This window comes from Lissotriton vulgaris, chromosome 12 (genome assembly GCF_964263255.1).
Source record: "Lissotriton vulgaris chromosome 12, aLisVul1.2, whole genome shotgun sequence".
Lineage (NCBI taxonomy): Eukaryota > Metazoa > Chordata > Amphibia > Caudata > Salamandridae > Lissotriton > Lissotriton vulgaris.
In genome coordinates, this window is record NC_141700.1 from 74,468,435 (window position 1) to 74,488,010 (window position 19,576).

General features: G+C 47.1%; 2 protein-coding genes across 10 annotated transcripts in view; one reads left to right on the forward strand and one right to left on the reverse strand.

Moving 5' to 3' along the window:
• STK31 (serine/threonine kinase 31) overlaps positions 1-8,666 on the reverse strand; it is a 35,447-nt gene extending 26,781 nt beyond the window's left edge. Inside the window, exon 1 of the mRNA XM_086947184.1 lies at positions 7,388-8,666. Within this exon, the coding sequence (XP_086803310.1) occupies positions 7,388-8,485 (1,098 nt within the window). The 5' untranslated portion in view covers positions 8,486-8,666. The remainder of the gene's footprint in view (positions 1-7,387) is intronic.
• A 1-nt stretch (position 8,667) lies between these two features.
• Positions 8,668-19,576, forward strand: part of SF3A2 (splicing factor 3a subunit 2) — an 80,785-nt gene continuing 69,876 nt past the window's right edge. For 3 of the 9 annotated variants that reach the window (XM_086947187.1, XM_086947185.1, XM_086947190.1), the window contains exon 1: positions 9,295-9,365. The gene's annotated coding sequence lies outside the window, so the exon portion shown is untranslated. Of the gene's footprint in view, positions 8,804-9,264; positions 9,366-19,576 lie in introns of those variants that run through there. The other 6 variants (XM_086947196.1, XM_086947193.1, XM_086947194.1 and 3 more) reach the window with 6 other exon arrangements.

Consider the following 19,576-nt stretch of genomic DNA (forward strand, 5'->3'; position numbering starts at 1 on the left):
ACATACATGCCAAAGGCTTTTCATACAGTGTGCCAATAAAGTAGGATTGATTGTGGAGAAGTTAGGAAGCAACAAGGCATAAGACAGTTAAACGCATGATGGTTACAGAAGGTTAACTTAAAAGCTATAAAAGAAGAGAAGGAACAGTATTTCCCCCTCAATAAGGGTTCAGTGACGTTCCCGGTGGTTACATGGAAGAGATTCAAACCATTGTTTGCAGGCAGGGCAATTGGATTTATAGCCAAACTTAGGAGAAGAATAAAGAACTTAAAAATGATGGCTTCTATATTCTAGCTTTAGAATTTACACACCTGCATTCTGCTAGCAAGTCAATATAGAGATAAAGCTACAGCAATTACACAGAATTAACAAGACACAGCTATGCCAAGCAATTGATAATTAGCCCTCAGCAAAGCCCAAAAATCATGTCTTGCACACTGTGATAGAATATATGAACAGGGGGACAAGGCAAGGAAGCCGATTTATCAGCTGAGCGAAAGAGAACAGATCCAGAGAGGCATTCAGTAATAAGGACGACAGTGGATCAGAGCTTACAAGCCCAGAGGCAACTGCAAAGGAATTTGCCAATTTCCATGAGACGTTATGCAAATCAAGCCCTGAAACAGAGAACACACATTTGAACAGTTACATAACAAAAACTCCAATTAAACACACCATAGGAGGTCAATTGTGACACCCTGAATCTAGAAATTACCTTGGGCGAAATTAAAGAGGTAACTGAACAATTACAATCAGGGAAACCCCCAAGGCCAACGGCATCACTATGGTGGGCAATTTACATGACTTTTACAAGCCAAATGCTTTGGTCATGGCCCCAAACTTTTTGAATACGTTTACAGGGGCAAGAGATAAAAATCCTAGGAAGGATACTAGATAAGCAGGAATTACATTCACACTCAGAACTGGCAGACCAATTGACAGGTGTGATTCTTATCACCAGACGTTCCTTCTAAACATGGAGACTAAAACCAAGGTACTGGCTAATCAGATAACAGTCACAGAGGCACCACACAGGAAATATTTATTTGTATTAATTAATGGGGTCTCCAACCTTTTCTGCAGCGAGAGCTACTTCTGACCAGTAAAAATAATTGTGAGCTACTGAAGACTAAACAACGTGTCCACTGTTAACAGACATTCCCACGTCCAGTTTCACTGTCTATAAGCATAATGTCCATATAGCCAGATACTAATGGTGCAAACAAAATACTTTGACTAGGGGCACTATGGCAGGGCTGCCACGTGAGTCAGTGATAACGTGGTCTTTGGGGCCGTATGAATGGGATATTATTTGTATGGGTGACTGACAGCCAGTGTCATATGTACTTACAGCACAGGACATACATTTTGCCATATGTGGCACCAATACATATAGAGCAAAAATTTGCGTTGTTTTTTTTTTTTTTAAATGGGAAAAATGTTAAGTGCAAAACAAAGTTCTGCAAAAATGTTCATGATAGGGAACATTTTTTACCACTTCAAATTTCTGTCATTTCACAAAATGGCTGTATTTTTCAGTTACATTTATGGTACAGTGTCTACTGGCCACAGGGAGCAAGAGGCCTGCTGTTTGTAAAGGAACACTTTGAAATAGGAGAAAATAAAAATGAAAAGTTAACTTAATTATTAAGATAACTTTCCATGTAAATGTTCTCCCATTTAAAAGCATTTAGAAACACCATTTTGTTCACAGCTCCAATATTGAGTGGATAAGGACTTTTATTTGAGTTACATACCTCAGTACTTCAATTATTCACGTCTAAGCCCCAGCCTGGGTCATAAATCGGACTGAGCACATCTAAGTCACTCTTCTACACAGAACCACTACCTCACGTTCTGGTAAACTATATCCTCTGACCACTTAATGCAATTCATCAAGGTACCCAACTAGGTTGCCCCTTGCCACTTTACTGTCTATCAATAACAATTGAATGACTGGCCACAATGTTTTGTACAGTTTGAGAAATATTGGGATTCAACTGGGAAAAGGGTATTAAGGATAAGGTATAGCTATATGTGGATGACCTGCGTCAGGGAGTGCCAGACGGGGACTGAAAGCCGCAACCCAGGGGGCTTGGCGTTTATGCAGAACAGAAAAAGGGTCTAGTCACGAAGGGGTTAACATACTCCTTGCGCCTTCTCCTCTGCAGGAGGACGCGGATGAGGAGGACCAATCCCAGCTAGGAGAGGGGGAGAAAAGAAGCCTCTCTCGTGATGTCAGGGCAAACACGGAAGCCAGTGAAGATGGGGAGGAAGGAGCCGAAGACGCCGCGGGAGCCAAGCAGAAGACCCCGGGTCGAAGAAGTATCCTGTCAAAGAAGAGGGAATCCCGGGGTCCGAACACACAGCCGACGCAGCCCCGGAGGAGCCAGAGACGTGGAGCGAAGACTGGTTGACGCCCCCGGGAGACACAAGCTTGCCGCCGTAACTCAGGGAGAGTTACGGCTTTGGCGGTGAGTACACTGTGACAGGGGACTGCGGGGAAAAGGGAGGGGGGAGCAAGGAGCACTCGTTGAATGGGACCTCTGCCAGTGGGACTCAGCAGTAACCCCGTCGCGTATGGTCCAACTTGGACAACTGCCTTTTATTTTTTTTGTTGTTGTCTGTGTCAGAACTGAGTGCACTGATTGACCTGTCGTGCACAGTTAAAAGATTTTAGGTTGGTTTATGCATCCTGGAAAAGGGGTTATTCACAGCCCAGGCCAGATCTTACCGGAGCTTCAACTATTGTGTCCCAATATTTCCGAACCGGATAGCTAAGGAAAGAGCATGTCCTTTCTTTCTTTTATTTTTTTTAACACTTCCATTTTCCTTTTTGACCCTGACACGCCCCTCCCTCACTTGTCTCACCGTCATGCCCTTTGTACAGCACCGATATCCCTTATCAAGACACCTATAGAATTTTATCAAAACCTCCAATAAACTTTTGTCACCATTCTGCGGCCTCCTAGCTTTCATTTCCGACCCTCCCTCCGACAACCTGTTAATGTACCTTAAACACAAAGAGCTCAGGGCATTTTGGAATTTTTTCTGGCCTTGGGATTAACGGAGATAAATCCAATTTTTACCCTAAAGGCAGAAACACACTTCGGGGTGGAGAGGAGGATAGACTTGGTCACTCACTCTTCAATAAGAGTACACATGGTAGGGATTAAATACCTGGAAGTACATGTTTCTAAGATCTAAGTCGCTCCAGGAAAAGGAACGTTAACCTGCTACTTGAAAAACTCAAAAAAAAGATATCCTGTGCTGGATGCCGCTCCCACTATTGTAGTAAGCTGTCTCTGTATATAGTATTACTGCTAGGTGGTTGTACCATACACCGTGTCCAAGGTTCCTAAAAAATGTACAGGGCTCAATGTAAAACCCAAAGTGCTCTATTAGTGGTAGTGTGGGTGAGCAGCCTTAGGCCTAACGCAGAGGAGTGTTGGACATTTATTGCGCAACATGGACCAATATTGGACACAACTCAGGAAGGAGATCCAGACCAATTTTAGAAAAATATATTTTGTATTTTAAGACCAAGATATTTGCAATAATGTAAGTACGTTTTTAAATAGAACTACTTTTCACTTTGTACTATCTAAACTTTTCTGAACAGTTCAATGTTACCCTATGTGGAAAACAATATTGCAGTTAAACAGGTAAGTAACACACTTACAATTCCAGTCTTCAGGACCAAAGGTCAGCAAGGTGCAAGGGTCAGGTGAGTACCAAAACTGCACCACCAGGGGCAAAGTGGCTGCTGGGTGCAGAGGTTTCAATCGGAGTTCGGGCCAATGCTTTTTAATGGAGACTGGGGTGTCTGGAGCCACACTGCTTGCAAGTAGATTGGTTGCTGGGGCCAAGCTTTGGGGGTTAGCATAAGCACAGGGAAAGCAACAAAGCAGCACCAAACAAACGCCACCAGCAGCACAGGAGCGGCCAGGTGCATAGTGCAAAATCAGCGTCTGGCGCCCAATGCCGTTCAATTCGGTTTCTTCTTTTGGCAGACGCAGGCATTGCACCGGAGGTTGCGGTTGCAGGAGAGAGACCACCGACAGCCGAGATAAGTTGCGATGTTGGAGGTCGTAGGGGCACCGTCAGGTCAGCTCACCAAGGTCCAGGAGCTTCGGGTGCCTTTCAACATCAGAGTCTTCTTTCCGGAGCCGGTCGTGGCCAGGGAAGTGCCTCTGGATTCACACTGCAGGCCCTGCCATGGAGATCAGAAGAGGTCAGCCAATGATGGACACAAGGTCAGAATCAGTTTGGAGACTTCATAGCACAGGTGAGCCACTCAGACTGAAGCCGTGGGCGTCAGGTGCAGAGTGGGCAGGATACGTGAATCTGCCTGGATCCAGGGTCTTTGGAGTCTGTTTCTTTTGGACAGGCCTACTATCCACTGGAGATTGGTATGTTTTTCGAAGGCAGTAGTCCTCCCAGGGTTTCAGAGGTCAATGGCTGCAAGACAGGTCGTAGGTTCGTAGAAGCGGGAGACTGGACTGTAGTGCCGAGGTCAAAGCAGTCGGCGTCTTCTGCAGGGCTGTCTTGTTTCTTCTTAGGTCATCGCAGATGTAGTATTTAGGTTGTCCCCTAGACCTGGAAACTATATTTAGGAGGCGTTTTAGGGGAGTAGTAGGTAGAGCCAATGGGCACCTTACCTAGGTGCCTACACCCACTATTATGCCACCCTCCTGTGGGGTGTGGGGGGGGGGGGGGGGGAGACCTTGCCCTGATTGGAGGAGTACGCTCATCTTCAAGATGGAGGGGACTAAAAAGTGTGCTTAACTTCACCTCCTCCTCCTGAGTTTGCCTGCCCAAAGTGTAAATTGGGGGCTGCCCTCTGCTGCTAGCAGCAGAGGCTGGGGGGAGGGTTGCATTAAAATGCAGTCGGCTTTTGAAGCTTCTCTTCGTGCACTGGCCCATCCTGGGGGAGGAGATGTGACACCTCTGCCTAAGATGTGCATTGTTTCTGGTCCCAGAGAGGAGAGGCTCTCCACCCAAGGGCCCAGAAACATGTCTGTGTGGGGCAGACTGCCTAAAGCCAGTCAGTGCCCACACCAGGGTCAACAGATTTTCAGGGGGCTCCTCTGAGGGGCCCTCCGAGTACGTGGTACAATAAATCCCACACTGCCATCTGGGTGGATTTGCTGAGAAGAGTAGTTTGAAACAAAACACTCCAGTGGTTAGTGGAGCCAGCATGGTGCTGGGAAACTTTAGTTGTCGAGTTTCCAGCCAATGTACGCTCTACGGCTTCACTGGCACTTACAATATTTAGGAATAGACCCTAATATTGTAGGGGCATCTTTGATCATGCAGATCTGCCCTCGCCTATGGTATAGTGCATCCTTACTTAGGGCTGCGAGGCCTGCTAAAGGGGTGACTTATCTATACCTTCAGACAGTGCTAGCTGGTGTGGCACCCAGGCAGGGGGTCATGTCGACTTTGTTGTTTTTTCTCTCACAGGGGCCTAAAAGTTGTAAGGGCAGAGACATGTCCCAGTTAGTAGGGGAAGGGTCCCAGGAGACCCTCTTTAGCTCCCAGGCCCTAGGTTCCCAAGGTACCACTTACAAGGGACTTACAGGAGGCAGACACACCAAATGGGGATATGTTATTAGGGAAAAACACTGGTACTGGGAACCTGGACAGCAGGGACCCAGTACTCTACAGTCAAAGGTGCATCAAAAGCCAGGCAAAAAGTGGGGTGTACTGCAACAGAATCTCATTTCCTCACAACTATCAGAATACTTTACGTAATGCAAAACATCCCACATAAAATCCCGAAATCGTTTTTCACATAACTTGTGTTTATTATTAGAGCTGCCTTATGGTATAATAAAAACCCCATGGGTCAGTATGGAAAAATGTTGTAAATTGCAGTAAGATACTGTGCTGGGCTTGGTGGATTTCACGGCATACTAATGTGCAGTGCATGGAAAATTAACAATTGACTGGATGCTTAATATCAGATTGACCTAGAATATGTTAGAAGAAGATAGGCACTGGGGTGTAAATGACAAATCTATTTGTATAGGGGTGATGATTACCTTTGGATTCCATTCCAGGTGTGAAAACAGTTTTTGGTATATGGAGGGAGATGCTCGAGGAAATGGATAGCATAACAAACTAACACATCAAACCCAATAGTGGGCTGCAACATGGTTACCTGAAGTCTAGACACTAGAGGGATTTTTGGGCTGGAACACACTCTGCTATCAATGTTGAGGAATACGATAACCAATCCAATCACAAACACATTTATTTCCCAACAGGAGGAATTCAGGTTATTTCGACCCCAATTCTTCAGCATCACCAAATTGCACATACACTGACATCATAGCTGAATTCTCTCGAGACTTCCCAAATTCTATCCTCTAGAGGCAAAAACATCACTACATTCCCCTCCCCAGTATGAAAATAACACGAATACACTACACTAGTCATTCACACCTCAGATAAATTATAAAACAGATTGAGAAGCAGATTTTGGTGCAATTAAGAATGACAACTGGCAAGTCACTTTAATGTCTCCTTGAGAAATTGCAATCTCAGCTGGATTTAGAAAACCATATTAGAAACAAGAATGCATCCAAAAACACAATCGCATCTGGAGATAATGCTCGGAAAGTGCGATGAAGAGGAAAAGGGCTCCTCACTACACTGAAAAGGTAAACAAAAGCACTATTACAAATCTGGACTAGATCTCTTAACCCAAGATTTGAGAGGATTTGATAATTTATGAATATAACGTCCCATTGTATGGTCATTTGTGTTATAGTTCTGCCTTACCCCTTGGTCTTCCGTTCATGTGTATTATTAAAACACTAATAAAAATATCCCATGGAAAAAAAACATTTTGCCGATTCAAAAAAAAAAAAAAAAAAAAAAACAACTTCGTCACAATTCTGAGAAACTAACAGTTTTTAGGTGATGAGGACAAAAAGCGATTGTTCTTGTTCTTTACAGTGTGTAGAGCAGACAAAACGTTGTAAAAGTACTTTGTGGACCAGGGACACACCAGCATCAAGAGCCTTATCATCAACGAAAGCATTTAACGTTGGTTGGCCAAGAAGAATTAGGTTGACTTCTATTTTGTTAGCTGATCCAAGGGGAGAAAAGCCTTAGATTAGATTTTTAAATGTTGCTGTCAAGTTTTACTTAACTGGACTTTGACACTTACTCTGTATTCTGTGTTTGAGTTCCATTATCACCTACATGTGTTTGCTGAAGTGATTAACCTGGTCTTAAAATAACAATTTAATTGTGTGATAGGTTTTCCTAACATATTGTGACAAAAAAAACATTTTGGGAACTCAATAAATAAACAATGTTTCATTGTAAACTAATACATTCGACTGACTTAAGATAAAGTTTAGCATGGACATACCGCTTGAGAGAGATCGTCACCAAAACAAATATTCATATTTTCTCGTCTGGCAGACTTAAGTAACTCTATCTTAGATGATAGAACTTTCAGTTTGTCTGAGATAGCGGTCTTCAGGCTTCTATCTAGAAGGTAACGCATTTCTTCCTTTTCTTTCTCTGATTCAAGGCGAAGGAGCTGAATTTGAGACTCTAGAGATTCACTTTTCTTAAGGACGTGATCCATTTGAAATTTAAGCCTAGCGTTCTCTTCCATTACCTCTCTATGCTTCGTAATAAGTGTATTTGGAGGATTTTCAGCAGATAATTTTGTGTAACATACACTATTTCCACCAATACTATCAGTTGTATTCAGGTCAAGGCTTTGACTATTAAAAGGGTCCTGCATTCTAATTGGTTTAGTTGAACTCTTTCGATCACCAGCTGCGGAAATTTCAACATGCCTGTTACTTAAAGATAATGACATCTGTGAATTCAGTGGTGAGCAGATTAAGTCCATTCTCGTTCCTTCGTCATGGTTCACGCTCGGTACCGTTTTGCATCTCACAGCAAACCCCTTCTTTAAAACTTCTTCGCCGATATCTGTACGATCACGCTCTGCTTGTACAACCACAGTGCTGTCCTTATAGGTAACTTTATGTCGAACAGTTATCTGCCTTTCGTTAATCAGATTGACTAAAAATGCTGTACCCTGTTCTGACGTAGCTACATCTGTATCAGAAAGTTGCAGTCCCCAAAGTCGATATTTTCTGGCTAAACCCGGGAACTGCAGCTCCCCTGGAAGTTCAACAAGACATGACCTTTTCAGCGCCTCTGAGTTTCCATAATCAATATAGGTCACGTGGCAGAATTCGTCACTCATCACCTTTTGCACCTTGCACCTGTACCAACAGTTGTCTTGAGAAAACAAACCACCGTATATCTTGCCTACTTCAGGATTATTGAAGATGGGACCATTTACGGGGCAATGCGTAGCTAGTTCTTCACTCAACGGTGGAATCTCGTGAGCTCTGTCCACACACTGCGCCCAGAAGGTCACAGCGTCTTCCACGTGGCTGACAAACACCTGCTCAACCCTTCCAAATCCTTGACATTCCTCCATAGCGATAACCTGGCCCTGCCAGAGAGGTTGAGCCCCCTAGCACTGCTCCGTCGCCACAGAAACCACGCAGAAGGTTCACCTCACTTCCTGGCACGCGCGCAGTTTCAAGCGCTGCGCGTCACACGCCGGCGCACCAATCAATGTCCCCAGTCCTCTTGCGCCTGCGCAGTTCCATTACTGATCATGCATTCACAGCTGACGAGCCCGTACGATCACGTTCCCCCGTGTCTGCTCTGCCGTTTGAACTTCCGGGTCAACTCAGACGGAGAACTACGGTACTGAAAATAGAAAGAGAGACCTTCATTTCGGAGAGGCAAGGCAAGTAACTGTGCCCGGTATTGTTTATTTATTTATGTATGCGTTTTTATATAGCGCGGACTTTACCCGAAGGTGTCGGAGCGCTTCACAATAGGAACAGAACTGATACATGACAACATTACAAGTGAACAAATTACAAAAGCAATTCCAAGCGCGGGCGTCCTTTATTCCTTTGAGTTGCGTCTCTAAATTTCAGCTGCCGTTCACTTTTTTTGTGTTTCGATTTCCTTGAGTAGCGTCCTCGTGGGTAGTCCGTCTTCTTTTTTCCATTACATATTTCCGGTATTATGTAGCCTTCTATTTACTTTATTCGATATTAAGCTTATTTTCCTCAAGTTGGAGTTGTTCGGTTTCATTGACTTATCGCTTTTGTGTTTTTTAAATTCCCTGGGTATTACCAATTTCTTCCTTATTCCTTCGTGGTCCGATTCCGGATGTGTACTTTTTTGTTCGTCTCTGCTGTGTAATAAAGTTTTGGTTGCGTTTTTGTCGCACATGCGCAGTATAACCGCTTTTAGCGTTGCTGTTTCGAAGCTGGAGGCCTTAAGGGGACACAGGAGTGGTGAGTGGGTCGTTCTAATGGTGAGAATGTCGTTATTAGTTGAAAAATGTTGAGGGAGGATTAAAGAAGGTAATTTTATAATCCAGGCTATGGACGGGGATCAAGGACAAGGCGGCTTTCGGGGTGGATGTTTACCACTTAAACTGTTATGATGGTCAGATTGGAGCTCTTCTACCAGCAGAGTTAAGAGTGATTGGGACATTTACTGGGACGGGGCATCAGATGCTGAGCTGTTTGATGGTTATCAACAACTATTTAGTGGGTCAAGAAGTCAAGGAGCCTTCTGGGTGGGAGAATCGTCGTATTGGAGCATTTATATACCGCTTATGATTCCATTGTGGGGCGCTAAAGCACTTACCCACTCTTAATAGTTAACTACATTTTGTAGGGGCATGATTGGGTGGGAGTTGTCTTTGTTTTGAGCCTATAGGGGAATTGTTTTCAAGTCGTTGGTGGAGACTCCTGAAGTGTGGCTGTCGCACACTGGATGGTGATAGATTGTATTGTAATTGCATTTATATAGCGCTTATTACCCCTGACGAGGCGTCAAAGCTCTTTTTCGGCGAGTAGTACGCCACTCCGGGACCCCTAGAGGATTAGTGTGTAATTAGTATAGAGCAACATGCAAGTACATTTTAAGTGGTGAATAGGTTAGTTAGTTATTTGGAATGATAGCAGAAGAATAGAGGAGGACAAAGGTTTATATTTATATAGCGCTTGTTGACGCACGCTATTCAGGAAGCCTACAAAGCATTAGTGGTGAATTAATATGGTGAAATATGAAGTCATTTCAGTGGTGGATATAAGTCAGTTACTTGGAGTGAGGATAGCGGAGGGATAAAAGGGGAAGAAAGATTTGCATTCATATAGCACTTGTTACCCCTGATGGGTTTTGAATCGCTTTTCTGACGAGTAGCACCCCACTCCGGAACCCATAAAGGATTACTGTTGAAAATTAGTATAGTAAAAAAATATGAAGTAATTTGAGTAGTGGATATGTTATTCAGTTATCTGGGTAGTACATTAGTATAGTTTAATATGGAATTTGAAAAGTGAACATGTTAGTCTGTTAATTTCGATTTAAAAAGCATAGTGGAGGGATAAGAGTGAAATAAATATATATATATATATATATATATATATATATATACTGTAAAGTTCCCTAATAAAATCCATGTGGAACTACCCCCTGCGTGTGCTGCTTTCCTAACGAACAAACGGTTCGTGGATGTTCTGAAGCTGTGATAAATACAACGGGTACACCCCCGTTTGGCGTGCACCCGCTCACGAGTGCAACCGGCTGGTGTTTTGAGCCTTGTGTGTGTGTGTATGTATATATATATATATATATATATATATATATATATATATATATATATATATATATATATATTAGTTCTTAGAAATTAGAGGAGGCTTTTGATGAGTAAAAAGGAGTTTTGGAGGGGAGGACTCAGAGGAAAGAGTTTAAAAAGGTTTGTTTTAGGGGATCGGTATAGTAAAAGAGGTGTCAGATGATGCAAGGAGGGGTAGAGTAGGAGCAAGTCTAGAAAGGGTTATTTTGGCAATCATAGTATTGGTATGGGGTGTGGGATGAATGAGGGAGTGGATGTAGAGGATATATTGATGGATGTATAGGTGGAGAGATTGGGTAGTGCATTGGAAGGAGTAGTAGAAGAAGTTTGAGATAAGTCCGAAAGGTTGGACTAGAAGATATATTGAGCGAACTATAGGCTGAGAAATGCTAAATTGGAAGAAAGTGATAAATATATAGATCCATAATTACATTGAAAGTATATAGATACATAAAGGAGGTAAGTATATGTAGATTAAAGATATTGATAGAGGCACAGGATGAGAAATAGGGTAGTGCATTGGATATGCTTTTTCAGGAGAAAAGTAAGACACACAGATCCAAGTACATGGAAGGTACATAGATACACAATGGAAGTATGTACATGTAGACCAAAGATGATTTTTACTTACTTATTATTTTTTCTCTCAACAACATAATTATTTTACATGTTTATATAAAGTAATACACAAAGATAGGTATATATCTATAGTGAAAAAATGCCTGTATACATAGGGATATGCTGTAAATTTGTTTGCGAATGGTGCTTATGTGGGGAAGAGCCATATCTTGAGTAGTTTTCTGAAGATAAGGTGGTTGTCGGTGGACCTTATGTTGGGGGGTAAAGAGTTCCATAGTTTGGCTGCTTGAACAGAGAAGGATGTGCCACCCATGGATTTTTCTTGTATGGTGGGATTTTGAGGCGAGATGCTCCTTTAGAGCGGAGGTTCCTTTGTTAAATGTGTTTGGTGATTTTATTCCTGATGAAGAACAGTCCCATTTCACGTATTGCTTTGTGGGTGATACAAAGCAGCTTGAACGGGATCTTCTGGCAACCAGTAACCAATACAGGGGAGATGTGGTCTCGCGGTTTGATATGCAAGAGTAGTCTGGCAGCCGAGTTCTGAATCCGTTGTGGTCTTTTCATGGTCGTTAAAGGTGATCTGTGGTAGAGGCTATTAGCGTAATTGAATTTTGGAAAGAACAAGGGTGATGGTAGTTTGGACCTTGTGTGGAAATCCCAAATTAGGGAAAATTCATCGTAGCATTTTTAAAGCTTTATCTTGCTAGTTTATTAGGTCTCGCCTGTCGATGCGCATGCCCATCGAGCTTGCGAGTCTATGGTGGCTTATCCACTCTTTATCCAACTTGCAAGGAATCGTGGCGATTCCTTGCAGTGCACGAGAAATTTAAGCTCAATGCGCATGCGCATTGAGCTTAAATGCGCGTGCACATGCCCCCAGCCACGGCCGCGAGGCCGTGCCTCCCCTACTCTCCTCCTCCTACTCTCCTCCCCTCACCGTCTGTTCCCGCACTCCTCCCACACCCCCGCTCCGCCCCCTCCCCTGCCCGCCGTGTCGCATTTCTCCTCCCCCCTCCCCCAGCAATGCCCTCCGCCGGCCGTACTTTCACTTTGACGGCCGCAGGCCGTCTCTCGTATTTCTCCTCCCCCCTCCCAGTGTACTTTTTTTTTCTTAAACTTGTTTTCTTTTACAATTATAAAACAGTCTTTAATTTTCAAAGCGCAACATGCCGAACTTTCACTTAAACAATTGTGGCTGCGTGCCTTTTCTGTATCCGCGGCTCTATGTTTTCACTTTTAAAAAACATCAGGTCTTTATTAAAAGTTCCACTTTCACTTTAGGCATGCCTTTATTTTTCATAATTGGTGCCCCTTGCAGAGCTGATCACTGCTCGTTAACACGCCTTTACTTCTGCACGATGTCTTGCAACTCCTCCCTTGTTAACTGCTTCCCATTCCGAGCAGCTGCTCTTCGCTCCCTCTCCTCGGCCACAACTGCCTCCTCCCTATGCTTCTCCTGTGCCATTGGAGCTTCAAAAGGATGTGACGAGAAAGCTGGTAATTATTTTTTTATCAAGTTTAAAGGCACATTCCTGTCACAATGACAACATGCCATACTTCCGTTTCAAAGGTGGAGCGTGTAGCAGGCCAATGTCCGCAACGTAAATTTATCGAAGCGTCTCAAACAATCAGCGCCCTATTGACTCATAATTAAATGCACCCTATACAGAAAGCGCAGCTGAAACGAGTACTAGTAAAACATTTAATTAGCACATGTAAATCAGCTGCACCCTTACGAGGCTCTGCCATGCTACTGGATTGGACTAATGAACCAAATAACAGTAATTTGTAATAAAAGGCCAGACTCGAGACCTGGAATCCAGATAACAATCCCTCCCCTTCTCTCTCTTCCCTCCGCATTTCTCCTCCCCCCTCCCCTTATCTGCCTTCCCTCCGTCTGTTCCCTCTCCCCGCTCCGCCCCCTCCCCTGCCCGCCGTTTTGCATTTCTCCTCCCCCCTCCCCTTCTCTCTCTTCCCTCCTTTCCCCCACCCTACAGCCATTAACACGGTTTCGTCTTTTTAGTAATTACAATCCTTGCATACTGCAAAAACTGTCCAGCCCACTCTAAACGTCTCGCAGGCCTCCTGAGGTGTTAGGAATTCCCCCAACCCACCTCCTCTCCAGGTAGACGTCTTTCAGTATCATGTATCCCCTTCCCTCCACCACCAGCCGATCACCAACATGCCCTCCACGATGTGTTGCACGCCATGAAAGTGCTTGCTTTTACCAGCTGTCTCCCTTGTGTACTTCTCTCCAGTTGCTCTGTCATCCATGTGCTTCTCCCGGCCCCTTTCCATGTTGCGCTCTCCCTCGTGCACTTCCCTGGTTCTATCTCGTCTGTGTCATTCTCCCAACTCGCTCCATGTTGTTTTCTCACCTATTGCTTCTCTTCTCCACCCGCACCACCCCTTCGCGCCCATTGGCATCGCCAGTGCTTGTTTAATAAGGGATAGCAGGAGTTTGAGCGCAATGTCGCAGGAAACTGACTTGCAGGAGGACATCTACAGGAAGCCATGAAAGACAACATTCCTTGTAGCAGGACGTTTTCTCAGGTAGACCTCCGGTATGTGAGCATGGGTGTATGTATACCTGCCTTAAGTAGGGTTTAGAATCTCTGCGTTTGTCTGCTTTACGTTTGCGATTAATTGACTTTCTTTTTAAAATGTATAAAGGCTTAATTAGACTTATTTCCTTTGTCGCTTCCTTTTTTTAAATTTTATTTAAATGTGTAGTTCTTAGATTTCATAGACCAGACCAATGTGTGCAGGTTCCTTGCTGTAGGCCAAGTACACCCGCCGCCCCTCCCACACAAGCGCCTTCAAATTAATTCGGGGTGAAAACCCATCAGACGACACACTGGCGAACCGTTTCGCATTCAGCCTTGCAGACATGTCGGATATTGTTCGGCGCCTAAATGAGTGTTGCCATGGACTCGGCCGTGCTGCTTATTAATCCAGACGGTGCCCTTTGACTCCGGGGCCCAGCTGACGTCAGCCCGATGTCACCCTCACTCACCCTCAACCCCTCACCCTCACTCACCCTCACTCACCCTCACCCCCTCACCCTCAACCCCTCACCCTCACTCACCCTCAACCCCTCACCCTCACTCACCCTCAACCCCTCACCCTCAAACCCTCACTCACCCTCAACCCCTCACCCTCAAACCCTCACTCACCCTCACTCTCACTCACCCTCAACCCCTCACCCTCACTCACCCTCACTCACCCTCAACACCTCACTCACCCTCACTCACCCTCAACCCCTCACCCTCAAACCCTCACTCACCCTCACTCTCACTCATCCTCACTCACCCTCAACCCCTCACCCTCACTCACCCTCACTCACCCTCAACCCCTCACCCTCACTCACTCACCCTCAACCCCTCACTCACCCTCAACCCCTCACTCACCCTCAACCCCTCACTCACCCTCAACCCCTCACTCACCCTCAACCCCTCACTCACCCTCAACCCCTCACTCACCCTCACTCTCACTCACCCTCACTCAGCCTCAACTACTCCCCCTCACCCTCACTCACCCAAAACCCCTCACCCACCCTCACCCTCACTCACCCTCAACACCTCACTCACCCTCACTCACCCTCACTCACCCTCAACACCTCACCCTCAACCTCACTCACCCTCAACCTCACTCACCCTCACTGTCACTCACCCTCAACCCCTCACCCCCTCACCCTCACCCCCTCACCCTCAACCCCTCACCCTCAACCCCTCACCCTCAACCCCTCACCCTCAACCCCTCACCCTCAACCCCTCACCCTCAACCCCTCACCCTCACCCACCCTCACTCACCCTCACCCTCACACAGTGCAATAGTTCTCAGACCATTTCAGTTAGAGCTTTTAGAAATGTTTATGGCTTTTTTTATTTGTAATACTTTAGCATTGGCTACAGGAAACAAAAATGCTAAACATTTACAAGAAAAACCCATAAACAATTCTAAAAGCACTAACTCTAATGGTGCGAGACCTATTGCATTTCCAATGCTTGTCCACTTGGGCATTTATCAACAGCTTGGAGTTCATGATAATTCCGAGGTTTCTTACTTCCTTCGATACTTTAGGCAGTGATCCCAGTTCTTCAGGCCATGCCGCAAGCGGGTTGCAATGTTTCCAATCGCCACACATGAGTATTTCAGTTTTTTAGGTCGAGGGACCTATAAGCTGCGCAAAGCGCAGCTTCCGGTCCGGAGATCTTATGTTTTGGAGTAGGGCAGTTTAAACCCGCCTCTTTGCTCCGTTCGCTTCCTTTGGCTGGCTTCCTAAACGGAGGCCAGCCATTGGAAGAGAAGGGAGTCACTCCAAACAAGCCCCGTCTCTTTCGGATTCGGGGGCGTAAGTTTTGCTGTTCTTTAGCTCGTGACGTCGTCCGTCACTCAGGACAGCAAAACACGCCCCCGAATCTGAAAAATTTCGGAAGCTTGAGGCCATTTTGTTTCCTTCGCAGTGAAGGTGAGCCGTTCCTCGCTGTCCTCTTGCCATCTTCCCCCTGATTGTTTCGAATCCCATGCAGGGCCGCAGGCTTAGATAGGAAAGGGGCTACAATGGCTGCTCTCTGACTCGCTGCTCCCCACACGTGCTCGCTGTGAGTGAAAATGGCGCAGGCACTCCGGGCCCCGCAATCCACTTCTCGAATGGGCAGATGAAGCACGCAGGTCTCAGCACCCTATTGTGGGGCGCAGCACCAAGAGCCACCGGTATGTAGGGAGGGTCTCACCACTCCAGGACCGCTGCCCCCCCCAGCGCGCGATCGCCGGAGCTGCAGGCCGCGAACCCCCTCCCCGCCCAGGCCTGCAGCTGCGGGCCAGAGACAGGTCGTGCCGCCACTCACCCCAACTCGGTCGCAGCACAGTGTCTTCTTTTCGGGGGCAGTTAACGTAGGTGCTGTACGGAGCCCCTCCAGGCAGTCTCAGTACGCCAGCACATCTTCGCACTCCGGCACAGGAGCCCGCCGATAATACGGGCTGCTGAGTCTCCACCTCAGCCCTCTGCTGATGCCAGGTGTCCGATATAGGCACGGGCAGCCTCTGGGCCCCAGTAGAAGTGGTCCAGCGCTCAGTAGACGCCGTGGGCAGACCAGGCTCGCGACCCGGGAGTAGAGCAGGCAGCACCAGCCGCTATACAGTGGCGGCTTCCATGTTGCAGAGACGCAGCGGGGGCCTCAGCTGCGATGAATCGCCCACAGCTGTGACTCAGGCGATATTCAGCACCGTCACTCCCATGCCAGCACCAAGAGTCACCGGTATGTAGGGAGGGTCTCACCACTCCAGGGCCGCTGCCCCCCAGCGCGCAATCGCCGGAGCTGCAGGCCGCGAACCGAACCCCACCACCACCCCCCCGCCCTTCCTGCAGCCGCGGGCGAGAGAAAGGTCGTGCCGCCACTCACTGCAACTTAAACACCCGCCAGGTCTGCTTCAACATCGGATTAGAATTCTATCGCATTATATGTCTGGATTAATGAAAAGTAGGATTGCGGAATACGTAATATCGGGTCACTGCAGATTTGTAACACGCACTGATCACCACGGTTGACTTCAAAGAAATGCAAACAAACCCGGTGGGGGGCAAAAGATAGCGCGCGTTACATCATCCGTGGCTCGGTCTGTGCTATCACCACCCTCAGGAGAGCTGTAGGACGAATGCGAGGATTGTGCCTTATCCCCTCTGCCTTCGGTGAGATGATGTGATGACCAGCACTGCCGGTACTGTTCTCTGTTTTCACTCCCCGTCGCTCTATCTCTGCCCCCTGCCTTGTCTCCCATTGTTCTTTCCATCCCTCTGCTGTTCAGCTCCTCTCTATCCCCACTGCCTTCGGTGACATGACGTTATGACCAGCACCGCCGGTACTGTTCTCTGTTTTCACTCCCTGTCGCTCTATCTCTGCCCCCTGCCTTGTTCAATTTCTCTCATTCTCTTGCTGTTCCTCTTTCGCCCTCATTTTACCTTCTCCCATTTTTCTTTGTGTTCCTGTTCTTGCTTCCTTTATCCGGGTCTCTCTTCACATCTCGTCAGGTGACTTCCCAACAATGCTGATTGCGTTCCTAGAGTTTTAACTTCTAGTTGGCGCGGTTGTTCCCACCACCCAAGAATCTGATTTGTTGTATGGCATATTGATTTCATGCATGTTGAGTCGGCGTAGCAGCCGCTTATTTTCATTTGATTGTTATGTGTCCATAAAACGAGCAAGCCTGCTAGTGAAGCAGTCATACGAGAAAAGCTGCTTATGCTCGTGTTTTTAGTCTTGTTGTGTGAATGGCTGCTAATAATGCCCGATGGAATTGTAGCCCGTGTTCAGTATGCCCCGGCTCCCTCAACAATTCTCCCGCTGATGATGGCCCCCACCCCATATGTTTGTCACAGCCTTGAATTAATTAATTAATGGACAAAGCAAATTTTCATTTCCAGCACATGGGCAGCTACTGCCCACTTGAGAGACAGGCTCAACCGGGTAAGTCTGACCAGAACCCCGGACCACGCTCCGACTTTAAGGAAGTTGAAAAGTTAGTCACTGAATTCTGGCGTGCCTTCTTTGTGCAGGTGCGTAGGGATAAAACCACGCAGCCCCCGCCCTCCATGTCCCCAATGCGCCCAGTCCTCCGAGTTCGTAGCGCCTTGAGAGAATTCATTTCGGAGCTACCGAGCGCGTGCAGTCTCTTACTCAGAGCACACATCGCTACGGTAATATGTGGAGCTGTGCCTGTGTGCGACGCAAATCCAGGGGTGCTGTGATCATCACCCCCACACTAGTGATGTTCCGAGGGGGTCCTCGTGACTCAAATAGTGCACATACTGTATTCGCCCCCCCCCCCCCCCCCCCCCCCCCCTCGTTAGTAGCATTTTGGTCTGTAGGTTTGAGACTGGGGGTGGGCATTGTCTGTAGGTTTGTGAGACTTCAGGCGAGGGGGGAGCATTGTGGTCTGTAGGTTTGTGAGACTTGAGGCGAAGGGGGGAGCATTGTGGTCAGTTTGTTTGTGAGAATGAGGGGGCATTGTGGTGTGTGTGTGTTTGTAAGACGTGGGGAGGGGCAAGCTCGAGCCGACCAGTATATTGTCACACACACTCATTTGCCCTGTTTTTGCTCCCCCGTGCGTGCCTTGCGGTTACCTTGTTCTTTTCAGCGGTTCCCTCTTTTTCTGGTCATGCTTGTCCAAGGGGTGGGCCAGCCCGTAGGAAGGGGGAGGGTTACAGATGTAAACAGAGATCGCTGTACCCCCACCCCAGCCCGACTAGAGGGAACTGAACCAGAACAAGTCGTGGTGGGGCTGCCTGAAAACTGTCCCTCCTTTGGGACCGCCCCTGATGGCCACAGCCCCCAGTGAAGTTAGGACACTCCACGCGCTGAACCACGTGCTCAGGGGGGGGTGACACATCCATGGGGATAGCCAAGGCGAATGGCTGCATACAGTACTCTCGACGTCGAGGTCTCCCTCTGTTCACTACAGCCACGTAGGTCTCACTCTGTTCACTACACACACAGCCACATGGGTCTCACTCGGTTCACTACACACACAGACACGGGGTCTTAGAGTCCCCTTTCTCAGATGTGGTCTCAAGATGTTCACAGCCACTTGGGTCTCACTCTGTTCACTGGACTCACAGCCATCTGTGTCTCCTTCTGTCTGGTGCATTCAGACTTGTGAGTCTCTGCACTCACATGCACACGGTACACCCTCTATTCACTACACACACACACACGTTTGGGTCTCACTCGGTTGACTACACTCGTGGGCATAGTTCATTCCACTCACTGCCATGTGTGTCTCATTCTGATCACTGTGACTGTACTCGCAGCACGTGGCCCCCCTCTGGTCACTGCACTCGCTGCACGTGGCCCCCCTCTGGTCACTGCACTCGCAGCACGTGGCCCCCCTCTGGTCACTGCACTCGCAGCACGTGAATCACCTCTGGTCACTGCACTCACAGCACATAGTTCCCCTCAGGTCCCTGCACCCACAGCACGTGGCTCTCCCTCTGTTCACTGCCCTCCAAGCCATGTGGGTCTCCCTCAGCTATGAGTGGACCGCCTTTGCTGGGGCGCTTGAGGTTGGTAGGCTTGCCAGGGGCAGGGTTAAAGGAGGGGGTCCTCTGTCAGGCAGAGTTGACTTTGCCACTTGTGCTCAGTTGAAAACATGCTCTTCTGGACAGCCGGTTGTCAGTGCGTCAGTGTCACGCGATGTCAACAGTCGAGCAACGCTGTCCCTGTGACTTTTGGGTCTGTGGCAAACTTTAGCCCAGTTGTTGAGTTTATACTGGTA